The sequence below is a fragment of the Bufo gargarizans genome, chromosome 4 (assembly GCF_014858855.1).
Source record: "Bufo gargarizans isolate SCDJY-AF-19 chromosome 4, ASM1485885v1, whole genome shotgun sequence".
Taxonomy (NCBI): Eukaryota; Metazoa; Chordata; class Amphibia; order Anura; family Bufonidae; genus Bufo; species Bufo gargarizans.
Window position 1 is genome coordinate 407,571,207 of NC_058083.1, and position 26,771 is coordinate 407,597,977.

Sequence of the window (26,771 nt, forward strand, 5' to 3'; positions counted from 1 at the left end):
CACCGGCAAAATGTCGGTGCAGTTGTCGGGCCCTTACAAGAAATTGATACTTCATGAGGAATACAAGTATTTGCTACAACAGACCTGTCGGGAGTGGTGGCGGGTCATCTTTAAAGCTCATGCACATGGCAGTGTTACTCAGGAAGAATGCTAGTGAAGAATGTAGCTTTTTTATTTTTCTCACAGCTTTTTAGAAGCTTTCCGAGGTACAATCATGGCTTACAGCAGGCTGTGGGCACAATGTTTAGCATCCATATTATATGCATCCTTAAAATAGATATTTGCATGAGCCCTTCCAGCCTGCTGCAAATAAACGTTTTTTCCTCCACTGTGACTTACAATGGAGCTGAATGGGAGTATAAGAAAAAGAACAGCTGGCATCACTACATGGTCACAGTTTTTTGGTATACAAATTTTATTATATACCTTTAGATAGCATGCTTACATGGCCACTGTCTCAGATTTCGAAGCAATATATGTAATGATACAGTGAGCGTTCTTTTTTTTTCTTAAATAAGAGAATTTGCGCCAACGCTACCCAGTAGGAGAAAAAGAAATTGTGTGGGGAAATGTATTCGTTTCAAGGGAAACTATTTCATTTCAGTAGGAAACACATTAAAATGATTATATAATAGTAAGTCAATGGTTGAATATGACAAAGATATAACAAAGAAATACATTTTTATATAGGCTTTGTAAATCAGGCTCTGTTCTCGTGCGTCAGATGCGTTGGGATCTGAACAGAGCCTTTTCGGATCTTATTGGATCTTATCGGATTGAAAAATAAGTAGCCTTTCAAAACTGCAGGACGTAAATAAAAGAGGATTTTATAAGGGTGCTTCCTTCCTTTTTGTATGTTTTACTCGTGTTATCCTCAGAATTTTTGTCCTACAGAGCAGTTTATGGGAAAATACCTGAAAAAAACGGCACACCCATAGGATTCTGCAATTAAAAAAATACCAAGAGGGCAAATTATAAGCCAGGAAACAGTCAAATAGGGTTTGGTGTTTGGCTTATACCAGACATACAGTAGTATTTTTGTTTCAGCATGGAAAAAGCTCAATTATGGCCACTTGTGTCTTTCTCTGATATCTCATATCTCCAAATGATTAAGCACTAAGGCAACAGTTAAATGTCTATGAAATCTCACTTATAGAGGCTTGTAACAACATCATCATTTTCACGGGTCTCTCTATCCTCACATATGCCTTCAGAGCCAGTTTGAATTGGTGGAAACTGGGCAGTTGTTCTGAGGGCCCAGGACATTACCTCCAGGAGCATCTGAAATGTACCATTGACCTATACACTAACCTAGACCACCAGGGAACATAATGAACCAATCTTAGGCTACTTTCACACTAGCGTTTGGGGCTCCGCTTGTGAGTTCCGTTTAAAGGCTCTCGCAAGCGTCCCCGAACGCATCCGTACTGCCCTAATGCATTCTCAGTGGATGCGGATCCGCTCAGAATGCATCAGTCTGGCAGAGTTTGTCCTCCGCTCCGCTCAGCAGGCGTTCGGGTGTCCGCCTGGCCGTGCGGAGGCAATCGTAAGTCAATGGGGACAGATCCGTTTTAAGTTGACACAATATGGCTCAATTTCAAACGGATCCGTCCCCCATTGACTTTCAATGTAAAGTCTGGACGGATCCGACTGAGCTACTTTCACACTTAGAATTTTCTCTGAAATATAATGCAAACGGATCCGTTCTGAACGGATCCCATCTTCTGCATTATAGGAGCGGATCCGTCTGTGCAGACACCAGACGGATCCGCTCCAGACGCAAGTGTGAAAGTAGCCTTAGACTACCATGGAATGTGTTACAATGGTGGTTCATGGCCACAGCTGTCCCCAGCATTCACACAGTGGAGTAAACAGAATATAATTTTATTACTACAGATGTAGTAGAGTTAACACACATGCTTTATGAGACGTGTTGTCTAAACTAAATGCGTTATTAAGCAAACACCTTCAATTGCTTTTCAATGGCTTTTGTTTTAAGATAACACGATGAGTTAAGAAATGTGAGTTAAGAGTTTGCGTGTTAACCCTGCTACATCTGCTATATATAAAATGCTTGTTTTTTTCATATGCGATACTAACCAAAGTATATTTCATCATGTACATAGAGCCCTTTTTCAGTTGGCAAGTTTGTGAAAACTAATGTAACAGTGCCACCTACTGTGCCTAATCATTTTAGCAAATATTCAATCAAATGTTGTTTCAAATATTTATTTGATTAGTCAGAATAAGTAATATTATTAGGACATAACATGAGAGCATCAGCATGTATTTCCTTTATACATTTTACCTTATATCGTGTGAACATATTAATGCTGTATGTAATTTAAAGGATGTCTGTCACCAGCGACCTCTCTATCAAATTGTATTAATAGCTGTGGCTCACTTGATTAAAGCACAGTTTTTGTTTTGTTGATCCGAGGCTCTGTTCCTGTGTTTCAATACTTTTTTCTTAATATGCAAATTAGACCTTTGGTGCAATGAGGGTGTCGTTGTTGCTCTCACTGCACCCAGGCTCTGCTTCTTTCTGTGGCCAGCTCCTCTCTTGCTGCTTTGGCACTGTCAATCAAAGGGGTGAGGGAGGAGCTGGCCACAGAAAGGAGGAGGAGCTTGGGTGCAGCAACGGCAACATTGATGGCCTCATTGCACTAGACATCTAATTTGCATAGTAGGAAAAAGTATTGTAACTGTGGAATGGAGTTTCGGATCAACAGATGAAAAACAGCGTTTTAATCAGGTGAACTGCAGCTATTTGTCTATGCACAGCTGGATTGGAAGGTCGCTGGTGACAGATTCCCTTTAATTTCCAAACCATGACACACCATCAGTTTGATAAGAAACATCATATTAGTATACTTAATGTGACTTGTCTTGAAACATCTGCTTCTTTTTTTTTTTTTCAAAACTTCTTTATTAAAGGTTTTGAACACTTTGGGGGTCATTTATCAAGCTGAAATACGCCTAAATTAGGCGCTGGAATCTGCGACTTCTCCCCACTCACTAATAAAGTGGGCGGGGAAGGTGATAGGCCGGCTGTTTCAGGCGTAGAAAAATCTGTAAGGCCTCTTGCACACAAACAATACGGATTAGATCCGGATGCGTTCAGGGTGCATTCAGGAAAACTCGCACCATTGCGCAAGCAAGTTCTGTCAGTTTTGTTTGCTATTGCGTTCAGTTGTTCAGTTTTTATCGCGCGGGCGAAATCTGCATTGATGTGTTTTTCACGCGCGTGATAGAAAACTGAATGTTTACAAACAACATTTCTTAGCAACCGTTAGTGAAAAACGCATCGCATCCGCACTTGCTTGCGGATGCTAAATGTTTTTCAAGCAGCCCCATGGGGCCAGCGTTGCGTGAAAAATTTAGAATATAGAACATGCTGCGATTTTCACGCAACGCACAAGTGATTGCGTGAAAAATAACGCTCATGTACACCGATCCATTGAAATGAATGGGTCCGGATTCAGTGCGGGCACAATGCGTTCGCATCCCGCATTGCACCCGCACGGAAAACTCACTCGTCTGAAAAGGGCCTAAATCTAAAACAGCTAGGAAGCCATCTTACAAAGTCGGCGCCTCTTCATAACTTCAGCGATCCACCGCCAGCGATGGGGCTTTATCAAGACCGGCATCTAAAACGCTGGTCCTAATTAATGTGCCCCTTTGTTTGCAAATTATACATACAGTATAGGAAAGGAAAGTACCAGGTATGTTAATATAGCTATGTCTAACAGAACATATAGTTTACAGGTTGTAACCATATACGATATGTATATACTGCAGGGCTTTCCAAAAGGGGCTATTAAAGCCAACCAAAGAAGTAGGAAATGAGGAAACAAACAAATGGCGTAACAGACAGGGGAGACTGACATGGGAAGGATGGGGGGGATCTCCTGCCATGTAGCAGGCACAGTCAGTTATAAGTATATACAGTCCTGATCAAAAGTTTAAGACCACTTGAAAAATTGCAAAAAATCATATTTAGCATGGCTGGATCTTAACAAGGTTCCAAGTAGAGCTTCAACATGCAACAAGAAGAAATGGGAGTGAGACAAAACATGTTTTGAGCATTTAATTTAATGAAAACAACGAATAAACTGAAACAGGCTGTTTTTCAGCTGATCAAAAGTTTAGGACCACATGCCTTTAAAAAGCAAAATCTGTGCAAAGATGTGGATTCATTGTCATTTTCTGTCAGGTAGTCACACGTTGTGATGGCAAAAGCAACAAAACTCTCCCTTTTTGAACGTGGTTGGGTTGTTAAACTGCATAAGCAGGGTCTCTCACAGCGCGCCATCGCTGCTGAGGTGGGACGCAGTAAGACAGTCATTTGGAATAAATGATCCTGAGGGTTATGGAACAAAAAAGTCAAGTGGAAGACCCAAATAAATTTCATCTGCACTGAGCCGGGGGATCCAATTGGCTGTCCGTCAAGACACTAGACGATCCTTGACCCAAATTAAGGTCCTTACTGGTGCTGACTGCAGCCCTATAACCATCAGACGGCATCTGAGACTGAAGGGCTTCAAAAACAAAAGACCTCGTCTCCTTGAACGCCACAGAACTGCTCATTTGGACTTTGCAAGAGAGCACCAAACATGGGACATTCAAAGGCGGAAGAAAGTTTTATTCTCTGATGAGAAAAAATTTAACCTTGATGGTCCTGATGGTTTCCAACGTTATTGGCATGACAAGCAGATCCCACCTGAGATGTTTTCTACGCGCCACAGTGGAGGGGGCGCCATAATGGTCTGGGGTGCTTTTTCCTTCAGTGGAACAATGGAGCTTCAGGAAGTGCAGGGGCGTCAAACGGCCGCTGGCTATGTCCAGATGTTGCAGAGAGCATTCCTCATGACTGAGGGCCGTCGTCTGTGTGGTAACGACTGGGTTTTTCAACAGGACAACGCTACAGTACACAATGCCCGCAGGACAAGGGACTTCTTTCAGGAGAATAACATCACTCTTTTGGCCCATCCTGCGTGTTCCCCTGATGTAAATCCAATTGAGAACCTTTGGGGATGGATGGCAAGGGAACCTTGTTAAGATCCAGCCATGCTAAATGTGATTTTTTTGCCATTTTTCAAGTGGTCTAAACTTTTGATCAGGACTGTATAAATGTATTGCCTGTTCACAATATTTTGTGCTATCATTTTGAACAGAGAGAAACTTGAGCAGGTAATGAAAATATAACACAATAGGATTAGAGTGTGATTTATATAGCGGCATTCGGGTATCGTCATTGTACAAGCATAATAGACTGATGCCAAATATATCTCGGGGGGAAGTAGAGGGCCTCTCATAGAGTGGCTGACCAAAGGTAGTTATGTATGGGCTTGTATAGATTAACTCTTAAATACAAAGTAAGTCTCTGTTAAAATAAGTTGGGAGGGAGTATTTCATTCAAGGGGTCCTAATATCTAGGAATCGATCTTGGTGCACTGCTAAAACAGAAGTTAGTTTTTCATGATCATATAGAAATCTAGTCTACGTTTAACCGCTGAGACGTTTAGTAAAGTTTCTTGCGGTGACGCTAGGGAGGCTGGTCACCATCATGGCTTGGTATTTTCTGCATTCCCCATTGCTGGATGTTTCTATCCGCACAACGGGGAGATGCAGTGGTGGCCATGCAGGGATCCACAGGGACACTGGGTAAGTATTGTCTATAGAAGGGACCCGGGCATTGTGGGTGGTATTTGAGCTTTTGGATAACCTCTTTAACTCTTCCCAATCCAAGATATGTGGTAGCAACTCCAATTTTAAAGACTAGCCTAAACTTTCACTGAAGATCCTGTGGAGGAAAGCTCGACGACCACCCCCCAGGGTTATACTTACCTGGATCCTGCTGATCTAGAGGTCCATGGTGTTTTTTCATACTGGCAATTCAGAATGACCGTGATGTTAAAAGGAATCTGTCAGTAGTTTTGACAATGCTTAACTGTTTTTATCATATGGAGTAATTTTATGAAGTTTTATTCTGCTGGATTTTGCCCTAGAAGCAGAGCTTCACTGCACTGAGCTACTTCACAGTGCCTCTCCTCTGCTCAGAGACAGCTGTAGCGTCTAACCAGGAGACCACTACAGCTGTCACCCAGAGGCGAGAAGCTATGAAGCAGTTCAATCAGAGAGTACTTCAAAGTAAAACTTTGCCTCCTGAGCAGTTTAAGGGGCTTTCTGGGTAAATATTGTATTGATTGACAGGGTCCCAATAACCTACATCCTGCAGATCAGATATTGTGCATTCTGTAGTGGAAGGATCTGGCTACTGCATCACTACTCCCATTCGCCTGAAGTCAGTAGTGCAGCTGCTACAGACCAACTGTTTGGTGGAATGTTAGACCCCTGATGATCAGATATGAATAACCTGTCCTGAGGATAGATCAATATAAAAGTCCCAGAAAACCCTTTTAAGGAGCAGAATCTGACAGAATAAAAGTTCATATGCTCACTACTCCTGATAATCAAAAATCTACAATAAGTATCTTTGTATTGCTCCTCCCAGCCCCTACCTAGTTCTGTCAGCAGTTTAGCATTGTTAAAAACTGTGTGAAGGTCCTTAGCAGCAGTTGTCATGACCTGCCCAAGAGTTTGTGGGTTTTATTTCTAAACTAAGGCGGTCATTTATTAAGACCGGCGTTTCAGACGCTGGTCTTAATAACCCCTTTATTTGGCGGTGGATACGCAGAAGTTATTAAGAGGCGCAGGCCAGCTTCCTAGCTGTCTTACATTTAGACCATTTTCTATGCCCAAGGCATAGAAAATGATGAATAAGACGGCCTAGCCCTGCCCCGCGCCAAGCCCACTTTTTTTAGACCTGGTGTGAGCGGGGAAAAGTCTTCACAGAAGTTTGGGTTTGCGTTAGGTGTTGTGTAGATTTTATTATTTTCCCTTGTAACATGGTTATAAGGGAAAATAATAGCATTTTTAATACACAATGCTAAGTAAAATAGTGATGGAGGGGTTACAATTTTTTTAACTCACCTTAATCCACTTGTTCGCACAGCCCGGCTTCTCTTCTTTCTTCTTCAAGGAAAAGGACCTGTGGTGACGTCACTGCGCACATCACATGGTCCGTCACATGATCCATCACAATGGCGATGGATCATGTGACAGACCATGTGATTAGCGCAGTGACATCACCACAGGTCCTTTTCCTCAAAGAAGAAGACAGAAGAGAAGCCGGGCTGCGTGAACAAGTGGATTAAGGTGAGTTAAATTATTATTTATTTATTTTCACATTCACGTGTCAGTGTTTTGGTCAGTGTTTGATCAGTGATTTCCATCAGTGATTGTGAGCCAAGACCAGGGATTGTGCCTACACAGAGATAAGGTATAATGGAGAGGTTTGTAACTATTCAGTGTTTTTTTTTTTTTTTACTTTTATCTACTTTGGGCTCAGAATGGAAATCTCTGATCAAACACTGACTGTGTGAAAGCAGCTTTAGGGGGGATTCCTAGTTAAAGACATGCAATCTTTTCTATACTTGCTCTTCAGCCAAGCACATACGTTCCTCACATTCTGAGCAGAATTACTCTCTCTATATCATCAGCAAGAACTATACGGACTGGAAGCTTTTAGATGGCAGTATACTATAATAGGTAAACATCAGTTGCAGATGCTTTTTGGATCATAGACCTTTGTTTATATTTAAACCCTAACTTGTAATTGATTTTATTTAATATATGTTGTGGTGTGATGCTACTAAATATAAATGACTAGTTTAAATTGAATAAAATGTAATCCATACAGGTCTAAGACGGTAGTGCCTAGTGTAATAATGCAAGTGAGCTCTCATGTTATGTCTTCTTTTATATACTTTTTGCCTCCTATTTAGTATATACAGAGAAGAATGAGGAAATTACAGCTGAGACACACAACAATTCAGAAAGCCAAAAATCAGCAGGCACTCCAAAAACTGCCAGAAAGGGCAAAGAGAAAATAGCAGAGAAATCTGAAAAAGAAAAGCCTGCTAAGGACAAGGATAGAGAGAGACTTCAGTCAACCCCTACCTCAAGACCCGAATCACAGGTAATTAGACATTTGTTGTCATCTCTTACTATCCCCTTCAGGGCCAGCGTAAGACCAATGGCACCCTGTGCAGGACTGTCTGTTGCTACCGTCTCTGATCAGCTAAACATTAAAACCACTGAAGTAAATTCTATTGATTATCTAGTTACAACTGCAACCGTCAAGGGGTGGGATATACCGTACTGTATAGGCAAGTGTAAGGATCTCGGCAACTTTGGCATGAACCATAATGTGATGCCGAGACAATTGAGTCACAGCATATTTAAAACAGTTCTTGTGGGGTGTCCCTGATATGCAGTGGCTAGTACCTACCAAAAGTGGTCCAAGAAAGGACAGCCTGTGAAGAAGCAACATTGTCATGTAGGCCCAGGGCTCACTGATGCACATCTGGAGCGAAGGCTAGCCCATTTGGTCTGATCCTACTGAGGAGCTACAGGAGTGAAGCACAAACTGCTTAAAAGGTTATTAGCAGTATCAGTAGCATTCTGCATATGAGGCTGTGTAGCTGCAGACTGGTCAGAATGCCCATGCGGACCCTTGTCCACCACCGAAAGTGCCCAAAATGAGCAGGCGAGCATCAATACCTTGGAACATTGAAAGAAGTTAACCTGGTCTAATGAATCATGTTTTGTTTTACCTCTTGTGGAAGCCATTTTTGTATGCATTGCTTAGTTGGGGAAGATATGGCACCAGGATGTACTATAGGCAAGAAGGCAAGCTGACAGAGTTAGTTTGATGCTCTGGACAATGGCCTGACATTCAAAAAGATGATAATTTGACAAGTACCACCCAACTGTGTTCCCTCATGGCAGAATAGTGTTCCCTTTTTCAGCAGAATAAAGTGACCTGCCACACTGCAAAAATTGTTCAGAAATGGTTTGAGGAACTTGGCAATGAGTTCAAGATGTTGCATACAGTAGTTAGTATGGTTGATAAAAGTCATATTTTCATTACCAAGGGTCAGTTAAGGATGCAGATGAAGCAAAGGGGTATGGCTTTAGTTTCAATCTGTAAGGCTCCATTCACACGTCCGCAACGTGTTTTGCGGATCCGCAGAACACATAAAGCGGCAATGTGCGTTCTATATACCATCTATATACCATATTTTGCACTATTAGACAGACTTTTTTTTAAACTTGCTCAAAGTGCCTGCATTTTAGAGTCCCACTGCGGGGACCAACACCTATATCGAGAATGGAGCCCCGCAAAGTGGTGGCTGGAGGACTCCAGTCCGGCCACCACCAATCGCTCTCCCCATAAGTGAATGGGAGTGCACCATGCATGACCAGCCACCGCTCCCATTCATTTCTATCGGCCCAATGGAAATAGCTAAGCTAGTGCTCGGCTATTTTCAGCTGCTCCATAGAAAATGAATGGAAAATGAATGGAGGGGGGCTGCGCATGCCAAAACTATTAACTCACTCCAGTGCTTCTTATAGTCCGAAAAATATGGCCCTCCATATACACTCCTTCTTAACGGGGTTGCCTCATCTCGCCATTACTAAGGCGACATTACTAAGAGTGATTGCTACTGCAGTGGCTCGCCCCATACAGATTCATTGTTTGTGTCTGCATAAATGATTAAGTCACCCAGTGAATGAGCATTTGCTCATTCATCAGATGATAGGTGACACCTTTATACGGGTCAATTATTATAATCTGCCCAATAATAGTCTCCATTAATAGACCAGAAGTGGCTTCAGTCCCATCGAACTCGGGATAGGACTCCCACCAATCATTTAGTGATGCTATATTCTATTGATAGTCCATCAATTCTTGAATTCCCCTAAAAGACATGTTTCAGACTATGTAAAAAGCCTACAAAGGAGTAAGATAAAAAAAAAAAAAAAATATTACATCAATTCAATGTTATTAAAGGGGTTGTTTCATCTCATATAGCTTCGCCATATCGTTATGCCATCAATGTCAGATGGGTGAGGGTCCCCTCTAGGACCTCTCCTACATCCAGAACAGTGCCCCTAAAGTGAATGAAAAGCAGCCATTCATCCACGGTCACTCTCCATTTACAGCTATAGGAGTTTTAAAACAGGGCTGGGCTATTTTCGGGAGTCCTATAGTGGTGAATGGAGATGGGGCCACGCTTGTTCTGTGTGCCATCCATTTATCGCTAAGGGACTTCCGAAAATACCAGAGGGGGCTTGCTCTGCTATTCTCAGAGACCACTCTGGTTTACAGCAAGGTTTAGCCTTCACTGCTCTAATTACATCTACATTTTTCATTTATAGCACATTTTCAAATTAATTTCTCAATTTTATTTGATTGGCGCAAACAAGCATTGTAATTTAGTGTTATTGGGTTTCTAATCACAAAACAGTAATTTTATAATGTTAGAGATCATTTACATGCTGTTATTCTTAAGCGAATGCTGCCACCATGTGTTCCCGCAGTATCATACCACACACGTAGTAAGCAGCAAGAGATGCTTAAAAAGCAGGCAGAAAACATCAAATCTAACAATAATTTAGGTAAATAATTCAGGAAAGATAATCTATCTGTTCTACTGACATGTCTATTTTAAAAAATATTTATATTCCCTCTAAAATATTGAAATTCTGAATTGTGTTGATCCTTTGTTATCACTCTTAACAATGTATGAAAAAATTCATCAACTGGGCTTGACCATTTTCCTTGTCAAACGGTCAAAAGGATGTGTCCCTACACAGTCTGGCACTGGTAGCACCGATCTGACAGTGTCCGTCTGTGTTGGGACACACCCCAACTGTTAACTCCAGGTTGCAACGTGTTGGTAAATTTCTCATGGGAATAACAGAGGCATGACACAATGCAGAAGCTATTGAATCGTTGGGATGGGAAATAAAATTATTTATAATATGTCAGGAGTGGTGTGGCAGGTGCTCCTCAACCTGATTCTGAAGTACCTCTGAGGTAATAATGTAAAATTTAACACTTTGCTTCATTTTCTCTCCTTCTCCTGATCTCCTAATCACACTAATATACATCTGCACATGGACTTCCTATGTGGGAAGTTATGTGGCCTTCACTCATAAGGGCACCTTTATAAATTGGGTAGAGGACACATAAGAAGTCCAAGTATAGATGTGCTAGGCCATCAACACATGGCCAAGCCATATGCATGAGGCTGTATGCCTGAGGCTCCACAATATGGACTCGGCGTAAGCCCACTATGATGCTTCAGTGATTGCTGTATGTCTATGGGAGGTAAAACCTGCCAAAATTAAAATGAAATTGAAAAACCTAAAAAAAAAACTAACATTTTAATTTCATCTAGTGTCTGGAAAATGCATGCCAAAATTAAAAAGAAAATTAAATTTCTCCATTAGAATTTTTTTTCCAACTCCAGTGTAGGTAATAAGCATCAAAAAGAGGGCACCATCTATCAGACTCATAATATTATCCTATGCTTTGGCACAGTACTAAGTTTTCACTATCTCAGTGCCGTCTATTGGATTTGTAAACTTGATCCTGTGTTAGCTGTTGGAAATGTGGAGAAGCACAGCGCCCTCTAGTGGACATACAGAGTCACTGTCTGGTCAGTCAGGAAGTAAATAACAGCATTTTGCATGCTGCATCACGCCCACTACTGCTCATTTAAATTAATCTAAATGTTAGTACAACGTTAAAATGAAAATTCTAATGATCTTTCTTTTTCATTTGACTTGTGGCAGGGAAAATTCCTGCAAGAGATGAAATTGAAATCTCAATCTACCATTATCAGTTTCTACTTGGTGTTTTCATTTGATTTATGATTTTGACATAAAAAATCCCACTATAGGAAGAGGAGAATTAATTGACAAAGTGAAAATTTAAAATGAAAAAGGCTATTTATTTTTACATTTATTTTTTACGCTCATTACCTACACTGGAGTTGGAAAAAATATTCAAATGGAGAAATTGAATTTTCTTTTTAATTTTGGCATGCATTTTGCAGACACTAGATGAAATGTTAAAACGTTATTTTAATTATAATTTTAGATTTTTCAATTTCATTTTAATTTTGGCAGGTTTTACCTCCCATATATGTCAGGTATACCTATCCCTAGGAGCAATGGTGAAAAAAGAAATCTCTGTATGCCTTTATATGAAAATTAATATTATTAATTTCTGCAAAAGACCCATACTGCCAGATGATCATCTGAAATAGTAGAATAGTAGGAGTTTTTGTACTTTTTGTGATAAATATTGTTAGGGGGTGATGGACCCATTTTTCTGCATACATAAGTAGCAGAAGTGTGACGGGTCACAACTGCCACTATGAGGATTTACTCACATTTTGAATTTTTTCCATTCGGTACCCATAGACATCCACAGTAGACTTATATGCAGTTCATTTTGATGTCTATTGTGACTGCAGTACACGCTACACAATCTGCTAGTTATGTTCTGATTCCTAATTTAATAAAGTAAAAAGGTACCAGTAGTTTGCAGCCAGAAAGGCACTTTTTTACATTTAGGACAGTGGTGTAACTACAAATGACTGGGCCCCACAGCAAATTTGTGAAAGTCCCATCCCCAGAAACTTCTTCACAACCCCCACTTCTGTGGCTAGTCAAGGTAGCTCTTTCAGACAAGGCACAATAACTTCTCCATCCATTTCCTACATTTGAGCTGTATATATATCGTCATAGTATAAAACTGTTGAGGGGGTCCTGACAATAAAATCTTTTAGTCCTCATTCTAAGGGGGCATCTTCTTCCCCTGCTTCCCCTATATCTCCTGATTTAGGAGCTGTAATCAGTTTATGACAACTAGGGGATAGTTTTATTGGTCACAGTAAAGCAGCACCAAATCCCATATAAAGTGAATAGGAACAATATGGTCTAAAGATGTTCATAAACATGAAAATCTCAAAACTCTATGGTAAAAGAGGTTGTTGTTCATAATAGCCCATTCATTCTAGCGACTGGTGGAAGTCACCAAGAATTACCAATGATTTAAAGAGGTTTCCAAGTGTTTAATAATAATGACCTATCCTCAGAGGAGGCCGACTCCTGGCACCCCTTTTGATCAGTTGTGGCGCTTTCCTAGGCCAGTGAAATCACGTCCTTCAGTCACATGGCCTAGGCGCAGCTCAGTCCTTTTCAAGCCATCCACTGGAGGCGCTGTTCTTAGTAAGCTGCAAGGAGACAGAGGAGCTTACAAGAGCTCTACGGCTATGCAGTTGATCGACAGGGGTGTGGACCTCCACGATTAGAAACTGATGACCTATCCTGAGGATAAGTCACCAGTATTAAACACTAAGAAAACCACTTTAAACTTCTAATATGTCTCTATGACATACAAGAGGTTTTCAAAACTGGGGTGCATTTTAAAGAGGGAATTGTTCCTGAAATTTCTTCAGATTTATTGCAGAAATTTCTGTAATTGTCCCGTTCATCTGAATGAGGCTTGTATAAATCCATGTGTTTACCTCCTAAACAACTCCATTCATATCAATACAATTTCTGATACAAATTTCTTGAAAACATTAGGCTAATTTCTTGGAGAAGATAATTGTTATGATTCGAAGCAAACGATAATCGTGTAATATGAATAAGTGTAGCGACTGAAGAATTTTACTAAAACACTTGTTCAACTCTTGTGAAATCATTGTTGCAAACAAGTAAATTACTGTTTCTCATTAATGAATTGTGGAAATGTAAATATGCTTTGTGTGACCTTTCGCTGATAGGCGCGATGACTAGATCTGTCTGATCACAATCAACAATCATTGTTTAAGGGAGTATACAATCCAATATGAATGAATTTGTGTGGTCAATCGCCTGAATGATTGTCTACTTGTCTAAATGAGCCTTTAGTGTTTTTCATTCAACAACAATTACTTAGTACTTAAAGTCAATGTGTTCCAGGCCCAACTGCAAATTGATCTAAACAAACCTTCCTGGATCTTGCGATTTGTCAGTGAAACAAGTGAGGTGGACACTCTAGAGGTGAAGAAAGACACGGAGCGTATGGATGAAATTAGAGCCTTAAAACAAGCCTGGGAGTTGGCAGAACCAGGTCGAGCTGTAAAGGTAACTCAGAGATTGAACGAGTCTTCAATATTAGAATAATAATCAGGAAATGTATTCCCATCTGGACATTTATGGCATATCTGCAGTATGTGACATAAATGTCTGATAGGTGTGGATCTCACCTCTGTGAATTGCATCTTTCTCTGGAACTGGACCCCCATCTTGCAGCCACCAAAAAATGGAGAGGTGGGCCTGCATGTGTTGCTCTCCATTCACTTCTTTGGGATTCCAGAAGAATCTGAATAAGCACACACGGTTATTTTCAGAACTCCCATAGATATGAAGGAGTCACACATGCATGGCCAGCTCTCCATTCATTCATGGTTGCCTCAAGATGGGGCCCTGTTCTCAAGAATGTTAAGGTTCCTAGACGTTCAAATCTGCGTTTTGGCTTCCTCCATAAACAGAATCAATGATGCAGGATCAGTCACACAAAAGACATGTCAGTAAGTGACAGACCCCATTGACTTGGGGGCTGTAAGTTGGGTCCCACCATGCTGTCCAGTGTTTCGAAGGAAAAATAATGCTGCATCTTAGTTTTATTCTTCTACTCCATTTCTGCAATCAAGGCTCCTAACTGAGTCTCCAACACAGATGTGAGCACATCCTTTCATCATTTACTAATCAACTGAAAACTATGGGGGGGGGGGGGGGGGTTATCATAAGAATATTTAAACTCAGTTTTGCTTGAGTGTGGGCTGGAGTACTTTGCACCACATTTATCAAGTATTGCACATTGTTTGTTAAATTTGGCACATCTTTAAACCTAACACTTTTGCTTAGAAATGTGACTCCAGTCTTTATGCCAACCCCCACCCCACCAAAATGCAGATGCACAAGGTTTCATAAATACACCCTATATTTTTAGGCTTTACAGTCACGACTGCAGTTTGTGAACAAGTACATACATAAAGCTTCAACCCAGCAGATGGAAAATGCCCCTCAGGATGACCAAGTTTCAGCTGAGGAAGAAGGTAAAAATTGTCTGTGAAAAAGAATCTGTGCTAGAATGCCATTTTTGTCATTGTTTTCGGTTGTGTATTAAAAAAGGTCAGTAAGTCATTACATGTAAGTTGAAGGAGTTCTCCGGGATTTTCATATTGATTGCTTATCTTCATGTGACCAATGGAGCACAGTGGCCTATTCTTTCAGCTAATCTGTGGGGATCCTGGGAATTGGACCCTCACCAATCTGATATTGATGACCTATCCTGAGGATAGGCCATCAATATCAAAATCCCAGAGAGCCCCTGTAAGCTATTGCATATAATATACAGTGCATTCACTAGTGAAGCAAATATATAAATGTAATCATACAATCAAAAGCATTTGGCTAAATGATGGTATTAAAAAGTAACTAAACTTTTTTTCCCCATACATTAATAGTACAGAGGAATATAGGAAACTTTGTAATATAATTTATTAGAGAAATATGCTCCTTTCTCCTCCCTCATGCACTGATCATTTATTCTGAATTTACTGGTAAAATCCATACACAAGAGTCAATACATAGGAGGAAGAGGGAGGAGCTGCAGGGAGAGAAAGGCAGAGAGACAAACAGAAATGCTGCATTACTTTCAACAGTACTAAGTGTTTTATCTTAACCAAAGGGATTGATTAATAGGTACACTGAAAAGTTAGTTATGCTGTTATGGCATTGGGTATGGAACAACAGTTTTTGGTTTGGGCTAAGCTTAAAGGCATTATCCTGACAATCCCCTGGTATTCACTCCTTAACCTCTATACAGAGATCTGGACTTCACTGCAGAACAGCCACCAGACCACTACCTCTTGAAGAAGTTTCTGTGTGGTCAAAAGCTGACTCATGGTGGTCAGAGACACACAGTGTAGGGCACTAAGGGGTTAGAAAGACTCTCCGTTAAGGACAGGCCGAGGTCAGTGTTGCAATAAGGTAAACAGTCCAAGGTCAGGCATTGTAGGATCAGTACAGGTAACAGGTCAGGCAGCAGAGGGTCAACTATGGACAAAGATCAGGAACACAAGTGGACATAAAAAAACAGCACACCTAGCAGGAACTTAGGCCTCTTTCACACTTGCGTTGTCCGGATCCGGCGTGTACTCCACCTGCCGGAATTACACGCCGGATCCGGAAAAACGCAAGTGAACTGAAAGCATTTGAAGACGGATCCGTCTTCAAAATGCTTTCAGTGTTACTATGGCAGCCAGGACGCTATTAAAGTCCTGGTTGCCATAGTAGTAGTGGGGAGCGGTATACTTACAGTCCATGCGGCTCCCGGGGCGCTTCAGAATGACGTCAGAGCGCCCCATGCGCGTGGGGCGCCCTGACGTCACTCTGGAGCGCCCCGGGAGCCGCACGGACGGTAAGTATACTGCTCCCCCGCTCCCCACTACACTTTACCATGGCTGCCAGGACTTTAGCGTCCCGGCAGCCATGGTAACCACTCTAAAAAAACTAAACATCGGATCCGGCAATGCGCCGAAACGACATTTAGCTTAAGGCCGGATCCGGATCAATGCCTTTCAATGGGCATTAATTCCGGATCCGGCCTTGTGGCAAGTGTTCACGATTTTTGGCCGGAGCAAAAAGCGCAGCATGCTGCAGTATTTTCTCCGGCCAAAAAACGTTCCGGTCCTGAACTTAAGACATCCTGATGCATCCTGAACGGATTTCTCTCCATTCTGAATGCATTAGGATAAAACTGATCAGGATTCTTCCGGCATAGAGCACCGACGACGGAACTCTATGCCGGAAGAAAAGAACGCAGGTGTGAAAGAGCCCTTAGCAAGCTGAGACACCAATTGCTCAGGAACCCTCCCATTGGTACACAAGTGGACATAAAAAACAGCACACTTGGCAGGAACTTAGCAAGCTGAGACACCAATTGCTCAGGCACCCTCCCCTTGGGGAAGGTGCCTAAAGTATCCACAGGTTGCCAGCCATTGGCTACTGAGGAGTAGAGCATGTGCTGGCCCGCCCAGAGGAAGGTAAGTAAAGCAGGACAGCAGCGACGTGATGTGCATATTTAAAACATCTGTCATTAATTAGTGATGAGCGAAGCGAGCTTCGGATCCTAGTTTCATTTAAAACTTCGGGTTAAGGCTGTACAGAGATCCTTCTCCATACAGCATTAAAATATACGTCCTCTGATGAGACAAAGTAATTTATTCGTGAAGTCCCGCAAGACATTGTTGAATAGCTTCGGTATTTGATTTTTTCAAGTGGAAAACCACTTTAACCACCTAATTGTTGACCACATTATAAAATCATGTTATTTTTAGCAGACAGTGTACGCCATAAAAAATTGCAGTTTTTTTAATCTTTCCTCCAATTTAAATGTGACTGTTAGGAGGTTAAACTTGGATCTGAACTCTGGTTCAGTTACGACTGGTACCTCAGAACTGATCCCAAGTTTGGATCTAAGTTTTAAAGTGGTTTTCCACTTTAACAATCAAATACCGAAGTTATTCAACGAAGTCCCGTGGGACTTCGTGATTAACTAACCTCGCCTCATTGGAGATTGTATATTTTAATGCTGTATGGAGACAGATCTCTGTACAGCATTAGGCTAGTTTCACACTAGCGGCAGGGGAGTCCGGCAGGCTGTTCCTGGGGGGTGAACTGTCTGTCGGATCCGTCCTGCCGCTAGTTCACGTGTTCCCCCGGACTGCTGCTCAGTCCCCATTGACTATAATGGGGGCGGGGTTCCAGTGGCAGCACGGCAGCGCACGGCGAGAGGCAGCCTAAACTAAAAGTACTGCATGTTGTACATGTACAGCGCTGTACATTGGATTCAACTACTTGAAAAAGTCCAGCTTCAATTGCCAAGGTAGAAAAAAGTATCTTTATTTCAGCGACTTTGTAAAAATAACAGGACAAATTGTTACGCGTTTCGGACCTTTTTAGTGGGGGTCCTTCTTCCTACCTTGGCAATTGACTGGACTTTTTCAAGTTGTTGAATCCGTGATTGCCAGCACTTTCCAGGGGCTGCGTCTGTGCTCATTGCAAAGGAACACAGGTGAGAGCTGCATGCTCACCTGTTTTAGCGCTGTACATTGTATAGCAGATGTGCTTGGTATCGCGCTCAGCCCCATTCACTTGAATGGGGCTGAGCTGCTCCTAGGCCACGTGAACAATGAATGTGACATCACTGGCCTAGTAAGAACAGATAGAAGGCCTCGGTGCTCACAGGAGCACTGCTGCCTTCTCAAACAGCTGATCAGGGGGGTCACATGTGTCGAACCCCCACGATCAGATACTGATGACCTATCCTTGGGATAACTTATCAGCAAAAAAATCTTGGAAAACCCCTTTAGGTTAGGGAACATCAACTAGGTAGGTAGGGGTAGTGGTGTGGGTGGAAGTACAGTCCTGCAATATTCCCTATCTTACATGACACACTTCTGCCTTGCACCCAGACAAATCCCCAACACCAAGGGCATTGAAAGTATCACCAGGCAGTAGCCTCAACTCTAGAGAGTGCCCCGAGAAAAGAAAGGGTGCACCCTCCAGTCACTGCACAGCCCTAGGGAGCACCAGTATGGAGATTTCTACCGTGATCCTTGAGTACCACTACCACTCATAATAACTACCACTCCCATCATCCACACACTCTTTGGTGGGTCACTGCAGGTAGATATGCGCAACCCAGTCCCTGTGCCATATATATTCTTCCTATGACCCTCAGGAGCTGACCTTTTCCTGCTGGGTCATCTATAGGCATAAGCCTCTTGTGCCAAATAGAATATTGAGTCCAGTTAAAGCCATTGAAATGAATGGGGCTGAGAGCGATACCAAGCATAGTCTCTATACAATGTACGGCGCCGTGCTTGGTAAGCACAGAGAAAGGCGCCCACGGGAGCGCCGGTGCCTTCTCAAACAGCTAATCGGTGGGGGTCCCGGGTGTTGGACCCCCAACGATCAGATCCTATCCTGAGGATAGGTCATCAGTATCAAAATCCTGGAAAACCCCTTTAATGTGTTCAATCTGAATTCGTTATTTGACACATTTAACTTTTATATCAGTGCTTTATCTTGTTCTCCATAGGACTACAGAAAAATCTACAGTTAACTGGCATACAAAAGGAATAGTTAATTTACAGATTTAGTTCTGCTACATGTACATTGTCACGATCCCTACACAATAGGTCACGTCATTGGGGTGAATTATACTAGTGAGCTCATCAAGTTACCACAGAAATTCCCACCCACCTATTCTAGATGACGGAATTATGCTAATTTAAGTATCCCCCTCCCAGGTCTTTATTAGGATGCCCAAATGGTTTGCAGTTGGCCAGTGCTAAATGGGGGCTTCCTCTGAGAATGTGGAGTGTCTCACCTAGTCTTCAGACGGGCTGGCATCTAGAGGCACCATTTGCATTTGCTTAATAGATCAATTAGCCACTGCTATACAATTAGCTATTGATAATGTAAGTTTAGGAAAATATAAGATCTATCCATCTGTCCACCTCAGATTTCATTACATACATATTATACTACATATACTTGTATACATAGCTATTTCAAAACTGAAAAGTTAAAAAGTCTTCTTTAAGTAAATTTAGCTAAGTATATTAGTTATATATTACACTATTATTTTTTTAAGTAATTTGCACAATAAAGAGGACCTTTAACCTCTCCTGACAGGCCTATTTTAATAGCCACATGCATTCCCTGTGTAATAACAATTCTGGGGCGTCTATTCTTATGGCTCCATGTTGTGCCGTTCCTTTATTATTTGCACTAAAAGTTATGAATGAATTGCTATTAGCCTTCAGTAAGGGTACAGAGGGGGTTAACCAGTTGGGGGGGTGTAGTACCTGCACAGTCTGAAAATGGCAGCACTGATTGGATAGAGTCAGTTTGTGTAGGTACCCCCGCCCCCCCAACTGGTTATCTACCATCTGTAACCTCACTGAAGGCTAATAGCAATTCATTCATAACTTCTAGTAGAAATAATAGAGGAATGGCACAACATGGAGCCATAAGACTAGATGCTCCAGAATTGTTATTACACGGGGAATGCATGTGGCTATTAAAACAGGCGTGTCAGGAACGGTGAAAAGTCTTCTTTAAGTGCATTTTGTGTGTGAAGAAATACGCTATTAGCAGTTTGTTATGTTTTACCCCTCTGATAATGCAAAATTATCCATTTCTCCTTCTGGCTTTCAGTAGTATTGACTTCAAAAATCCAAGAGCCTCAGTCATCTGAACAAGTGGCAAAATTGAAAAGAGAATTAGAACCTTTGGACTTATCTCCTTTCATTAGGTAAGCAGCGGAGTATTAATATTTAGTTACGAATAGTATTATATGGAGTGAGTGGAAATATCCATCCAGAATGTGAAGCAGGTTTCAGAGAAAACAAAAACAAAAAACTGAAATCTTGTATAAAATATGGTTATACCTCCTTACAAGCATCAACACAGTGAGAGATAGTCTTGTAGAAAGGATGTTCCTATAAAGGCATTGTCTCACTTCAGCAAAATCACATTTAGGCCTCTTGCCCATGAACGTAAGGGCTCCGTGCCCGTGCTGCGGACCACATACGGCAGTTCTCAATACAGGGGTCACCAGACGTGTGCATTCCGCATCACGTATGCGGACCCATTCACTTGCGGTGCGGAACGGAAGCACGGAACAGAACCCCACGGAAGCACTAAAGAGTGTGGATGGATGGAACGGATGGATCACGGACCCCATTCAAGTTAATGGGTCTGCGATCCGCATGCGGCTTCCCCGCGTTCCGTGCCAGTATATAATGCTGCTCCCCCCCACCTTAATGCCAGTATCTAATTCTCTCCCCATCCTAGTGCCAGTATATAATGCTCCCCCCACCCTAGCACCAGTATAAAATGCCCCCCACCCCCACCCTTGTGCCAGTATATAATGATCCTTCCACCCTAGTGCCAGTATAAAATGCTCCCCTCCACCCTTGCGGCGGTATATAATGCATCTCCCCACCCTAGTGCCAGTATATAATTCTGTCTCCACCATAGTTCCAGTATATAATGCATACCCCCACTCTACTGCAAGTATTTAATGCTCTCCCCCACCCTGGTTCCAGTATATAATGTTCTCCCCCATTGTGCCAGTATATCATATTCTCCTCCCACACTCTAGTGCCAGTATATAATGCTCCCCCATCCTAGTGCCAGTATATAATGTACCCCCTCCCCCTGTAGTGCCAGTATATAATGCTGTCTCCACCATAGTGCCAGTATATAATGCATGCCCAACTCTACTGCCAGTATTTACCGCTCTCCCCCACCCTGGTGCCAGTATATAATGTTCTCCCTCATTGTGCCAGTATATCATGCTCTCCGTCCACACTCTAGTGCTCCCCCATTCTAGTGCCAGTATATAATATACCCCCTCCCCTGTAGTGCCAGTATATAATGTATCCCCCTCTCCCTGTAGTGCCAGTATATAATGCTCTCCCCCCATCCTAGTGCCAGTATATAATGCTCCCCCCACCCTGGTGCCAGTATATAATGCTCCCCCCACCCTAGTGCCAGTATTTAGTGCTCTCCCGCATCTTAGTGCCAGTATATAATGCACCCCCTTCCCTCGTAGTGCCAGTATATAATGCATCCCCCTCCCCCCCATTTTGCCAGTATATCATGCTCTCCCCCCACACTCTAGTGACAGTATATAAGGTACCCCCTGCCCCTGTAGTGCCAGTATATTATTCATCCCCCTCCCCCTGTAGTGCCAGTATATAATGCTCTCCCCCATCCTAGTGCCGGTATATAATGCATCCCCCTCCCCCTTTAGTGCCAGTATATAATGCACCCCCCTGTAGTGCCAGTATATAATGCACCCCCTTCTCCCCTGTAGTGCCAGTATATAATGCACCCCCTCCCCTTGTAGTGCCAGTATATAATGCATCCCCTCTGTAGTACCAGGCTCCTCTACCCCCTTCCTTTTTGCTCCCAGTACTGTCTTGCATAGGGGGGGAAAAAAACACTTACCTCACTCCCGTTCCCCTGCCACCATCTGAGATGGATGTTCCGATGTCCCGCTCCTGCTCCGGGTCTCGCACAATGACGTGATCACATGAGATCTAGCGCAGGAGGTCGCAGTGACGACATTGTGACCTCTTGCGCCACTCTGCTGCCTCGTAGTCTTTAGGCCCTGAAGCTTATGAGACTGAATGGCTGCAGATGGGGCCATAATAACGCCCCCTCATATGAGTAGTGGCGCCTACCCTCCCCTACCCCTCGTTCCGACCTCGGGGGCAAGCAATCACAGTATTGATCGCTTGTCTCCATACACTGGTGATGATTTCTGCATGTAAATGCAGCTCTCACCTCCTCTCACAATCAGGCAATTATTGGGAACAAATGCTACATTCTGATAATATCTCTAAAGTTGGCTTACCCTATGTCAAGGCGCCTTTACATATAATTGTTCTAGTAGTAACATACAGTTCCTTATATACAGGGAGTGCAGAATTATTAGGCAAGTTGTATTTTTGAGGATTAATTTTATTATTGAACAACAACCATGTTCTCAATGAACCCAAAAAACTCATTAATATCAAAGCTGAATATTTTTGGAAGTAGTTTTTAGTTTGTTTTTAGTTTTAGCTATTTTAGGGGGATATCTGTGTGTGCAGGTGACTATTACTGTACATAATTATTAGGCAACTTAACAAAAAACAAATATATACATTTTAATTATTTATTTTTACCAGTGAAACCAATATAACATCTCAACATTCACAAATATTCATTTCTGACATTCAAAAACAAAACAAAAACAAATCAGTGACCAATATAGCCACCTTTCTTTGCAAGGACACTCAAAAGCCTGCCATCCATGGATTCTGTCAGTGTTTTGATCTGTTCACCATCAACATTGCGTGCAGCAGCAACCACAGCCTCCCAGACACTTTTCAGAGAGGTGTACTGTTTTCCCTCCTTGTAAATCTCACATTTGATGATGGACCACAGGTTCTCAATGGGGTTCAGATCAGGTGAACAAGGAGGCCATGTCATTAGATTTTCTTCTTTTATACCCTTTCTTGCCAGCCACGTTGTGGAGTACTTGGACGCGTGTGATGGAGCATTGTCCTGCATGAAAATCATGTTTTTCTTACCTTGCAGACTTCTTCCTGTACCACTGCTTGAAGAAGGTGTCTTCCAGAAACTGGCAGTAGGACTGGAAGTTGAGCTTGACTCCATCCTCAACCCAAAAAGGCCCCACAAGCTCATCTTTGATGATACCAGCCCAAACCAGTACTCCACCTCCACCTTGCTGGCGTCTGAGTCGGACTGGAGCTCTCTGCCCTTTACCAATCCAGCCATCTGCCCATCAAGACTCACTCTCATTTCATCAGTCCATAAAACCTTAGAAAAATCAGTCTTGAGATATTTCTTGGCCCAGTCTTGACGTTTCAGCTTGTGTGTCTTGTTCAGTGGTGGTCGTCTTTCAGCCTTTCTTACCTTGGCCATGTCTCTGAGTATTGCACACCTTGTGCTTTTGGGCACTCCAGTGATGTTGCAGCTCTGAAATATGGCCAAACTGGTGGCAAGTGGCATCTTGGCAGCTGCACGCTTTACTTTTCTCAGTTCATGGGCAGTTATTTTGCACCTTGGTTTTTCCACACGCTTCTTGCGACCCTGTTGACTATTTTGAATGAAACGCTTGATTGTTCGATGATCACGCTTCAGAAGCTTTGCAATTTTAAGAGTGCTGCATCCCTCTGCAAGATATCTCACTATTTTTGACTTTTCTGAGCCTGTCAAGTCCTTCTTTTGACCCATTTTGCCAAAGGAAAGAAAGTTGCCTAATAATTATGCACACCTGATATAGGGTGTTGATGTCATTAGACCACACCCCTTCTCATTACAGAGATGCACATCACCTAATATGCTTAATTGGTAGTAGGCTTTCGAGCCTATACAGCTTGGAGTAAGACAACATGCATAAAGAGGATGATGTGGTCAAAATACTCATTTGCCTAATAATTCTGCACGTAGTGTATGCTTATTGTGGTACTAACCTCATACTTCTTTAGCAGAAGCAGACAGCCAAAACCTGTACTCCGTGATGAGCAGGTCATTCAACAACAGGCAGCGCAGAAAGCAGAGGAAATCCGACAATTCCGACAGCTTAAAGAAGAGATTAGAAAGCAACGTGAACAAGAACAAAATGCCAGAAATGTGCAAAAGCAGAAAGTTCTACAAATGTATGAGGATTTGCAGGTAAAAATGTGCCCTTTAGATAAATGGATTGTTTATATGCAATTTGGTGCAGATATTATTGACTTGTGTCATGGTACTGTTTCATATGCAAAGGGCAGAAAATTCCTTAACTTGCCGAATGGACCACTTTATGGGCCAGATTGTACAAGATTCCACTGTGATGCTCTGCTGGATCTGGTCATTTCTAACAATGCCGAGCTTGTTGGGAACATCACCGTTCATGAGACACTGGATAATAGTGACCACAATATAATTATATTTCCCCTGAACTATAAGGTTGGGGCTACAATGCGACTTTTTGTAGCTTGACTGATTAATTTTTACCATTGAACCTGGAAGTCACTGACAGCTGGGCCCCTACTGCATTTGCCAGCATCGGTGAAAACACTTGCCTTGATTTATTCTTTACAGATATACCATGACCTGGATAAATGAGAGCCTTCACAGACACTGATGCCTGTGTATTAACCCCTTGTATTCCGCGATCAAAGCTGACCGCAGCATGCAGAGGGTTTGCCGAGGGTACGGGTGCCCTACCCTTCCCCATCCGGTCCCCGCGTTGCAGTGACGGGGACTCAATGGCAGAGAAGGCAGTCCGATGCCTTCCATAGACATCGGGGATAGCCTTCTACGGAAACCTGTGAGATCCAGCCCTTAGGCTGGGTCTCATAGGAAGGCTGCCAGCATAAAAGCTGACAGCCAATGCATTACAATACAGGTTGAATTGTAATGCATTGCAAAGGGGATCAGACCCCAGAAGTTGAAGTCCGAGAGTGGGACAAAAGTAAAAAGTTTAAAAAAGTTTTTTTCATAATAAAAAACATTTCAAGTAAAAAACTAGATAAAAAAGAAAATATTTTCGTGTTGCCACGTCCGTAATAACTGCCTCTACAAAAATATCACATGATCCACCCCCTCACCTGAACGCCGTAGAAAAAATAAAAAATAAAAACTGTGATTAAACAATCATTTTTTTTGTCACCTTACATCACAAAAAGTGCAACAAGCGATTAAAAAGGTATATGCCCCCCAAAATAGTAGCAATCAAACCGACACCTCATCCGCAAAAAATTAGCCCCTACATAAAACAATTGGGCAAAAAATAAAAAGCTATGGCTCTCAGAATATGGAGACACTAAAACATGATTATTTTTTTTCTTCAAAAATGCTTTTATTGTGTTAAAAGTGAAAAAAAAGTTTACATATTAGGTATTGCCGCATCCGTAACAACCTGCTGTATTAAAATATCACATGACCTAACCCCTCAAGTGAAGACCGTAAAAAAAACTGTCAAAAAAGTCATTGTCACCTTACATCACAAAAAGTGTAATACCAAGTAATCAAAAAGACATACGCACCCCAAAACAGTACCCATTAAACCGTCATCTCATCACGCAAAAAATGAGACCCTACCTAAGACAATCACTAAAAAAAAAACTATGGGAGTCCTCTCGCATAACAGAAACGGGACGGATCCGTTATGCAGGCCATAGACTTTTATGACAGAATGAATAACGGAATGCCTCTAAAGGAATTCCATTATGCATTCCATCATAGAATAGCATTATGGTCCGTGGTAACGGAATCCATAACACAATTCTGCTCTTACCACCAACAAAACGTGAACGAATTTCATAACATGAAATTCGCTCATCTCTAGGTAGTAACACTGGGAGAGTCACTTGTAGAGAAAGATCTGGATGTACGTGTAGTTCATAGATTACATGAGAGCATGCAGTGTCAATCGGCTGCTTCTAAGGCAAGATATTGTCGTGTAATACGCAAGGCATGGACAACGTTTTGGTGCGGCCTCATCTGGAATATGCAGTTCAGATCTGGACACCAGTTCATAGAAATGATGCCCTGGAGCTGGGAAAAGTACAAAGAAGAGCAACGAAACTGATAAGCGGCATGGAGGGTATTGATTATGATGACAAACTAAAATAAATAAATGTATTTAGTCTTGAGAAGAGGCATCTAAGAGGGGGACATGTAAATATATAAATTACAATACGGTGAAAAGCAGTTCCATATAAAATCCCCTCAAAACATAAGGGGGACACTGCCTCCAACTGGAGGTGAAATTTTTTTGTCTAGAGGACAACAAGGCTTCTTCACCACAAAAACTGCAAATCTGTGGAACAATCTACCTTAGAAGGTGTTCACAGCAGGAACAGTGGAATGTTAAAAAATGCTTAGCTGATTTCCTAGAACTTAATAAGATTAAAGGGGTTCTCCTTGACAACAGAAAGTCATAGGACTCTCAGATGTATTTGGTGACCTATATAATAGTTATAAAAAAAAATCCCAATGCTGTACCCTGGCCCCCTTCGAAGTTTTATGCAGGAAGATAATGTGCAGCATCTGGTGCTTGGAAGCATTGCTAGCATGTTAGGAATTATTAGCACTTCAGTATTATTGTAGCTGCACTGGCATGCAACAGCGCAGATATCACTCTAGGGTTGAAACCTATTCATATCACAGCAGCATGGAAATTAGTAAAGCAAACCTCACATTATTATATA

The 26,771-nt window shown here is 42.1% G+C and overlaps 1 protein-coding gene across 4 annotated transcripts in view; it reads left to right on the top strand.

Moving 5' to 3' along the window:
• The window catches only part of ADGB (androglobin), a 281,668-nt gene that overhangs the window by 254,094 nt on the left and 803 nt on the right, over nt 1-26,771 (top strand). The window contains exons 30-34 of one of the 4 annotated variants that reach the window (XM_044290689.1): nt 7,851-8,044; nt 13,894-14,058; nt 14,927-15,032; nt 20,209-20,305; nt 24,060-24,246. In XM_044290689.1, the coding sequence (XP_044146624.1) occupies nt 7,851-8,044; nt 13,894-14,058; nt 14,927-15,032; nt 20,209-20,305; nt 24,060-24,246 (749 nt within the window). The remainder of the gene's footprint in view (nt 1-7,850; nt 8,045-13,893; nt 14,059-14,926; nt 15,033-20,208; nt 20,306-24,059; nt 24,247-26,771) is intronic. The other 3 variants (XM_044290690.1, XM_044290691.1, XM_044290693.1) reach the window with 3 other exon arrangements.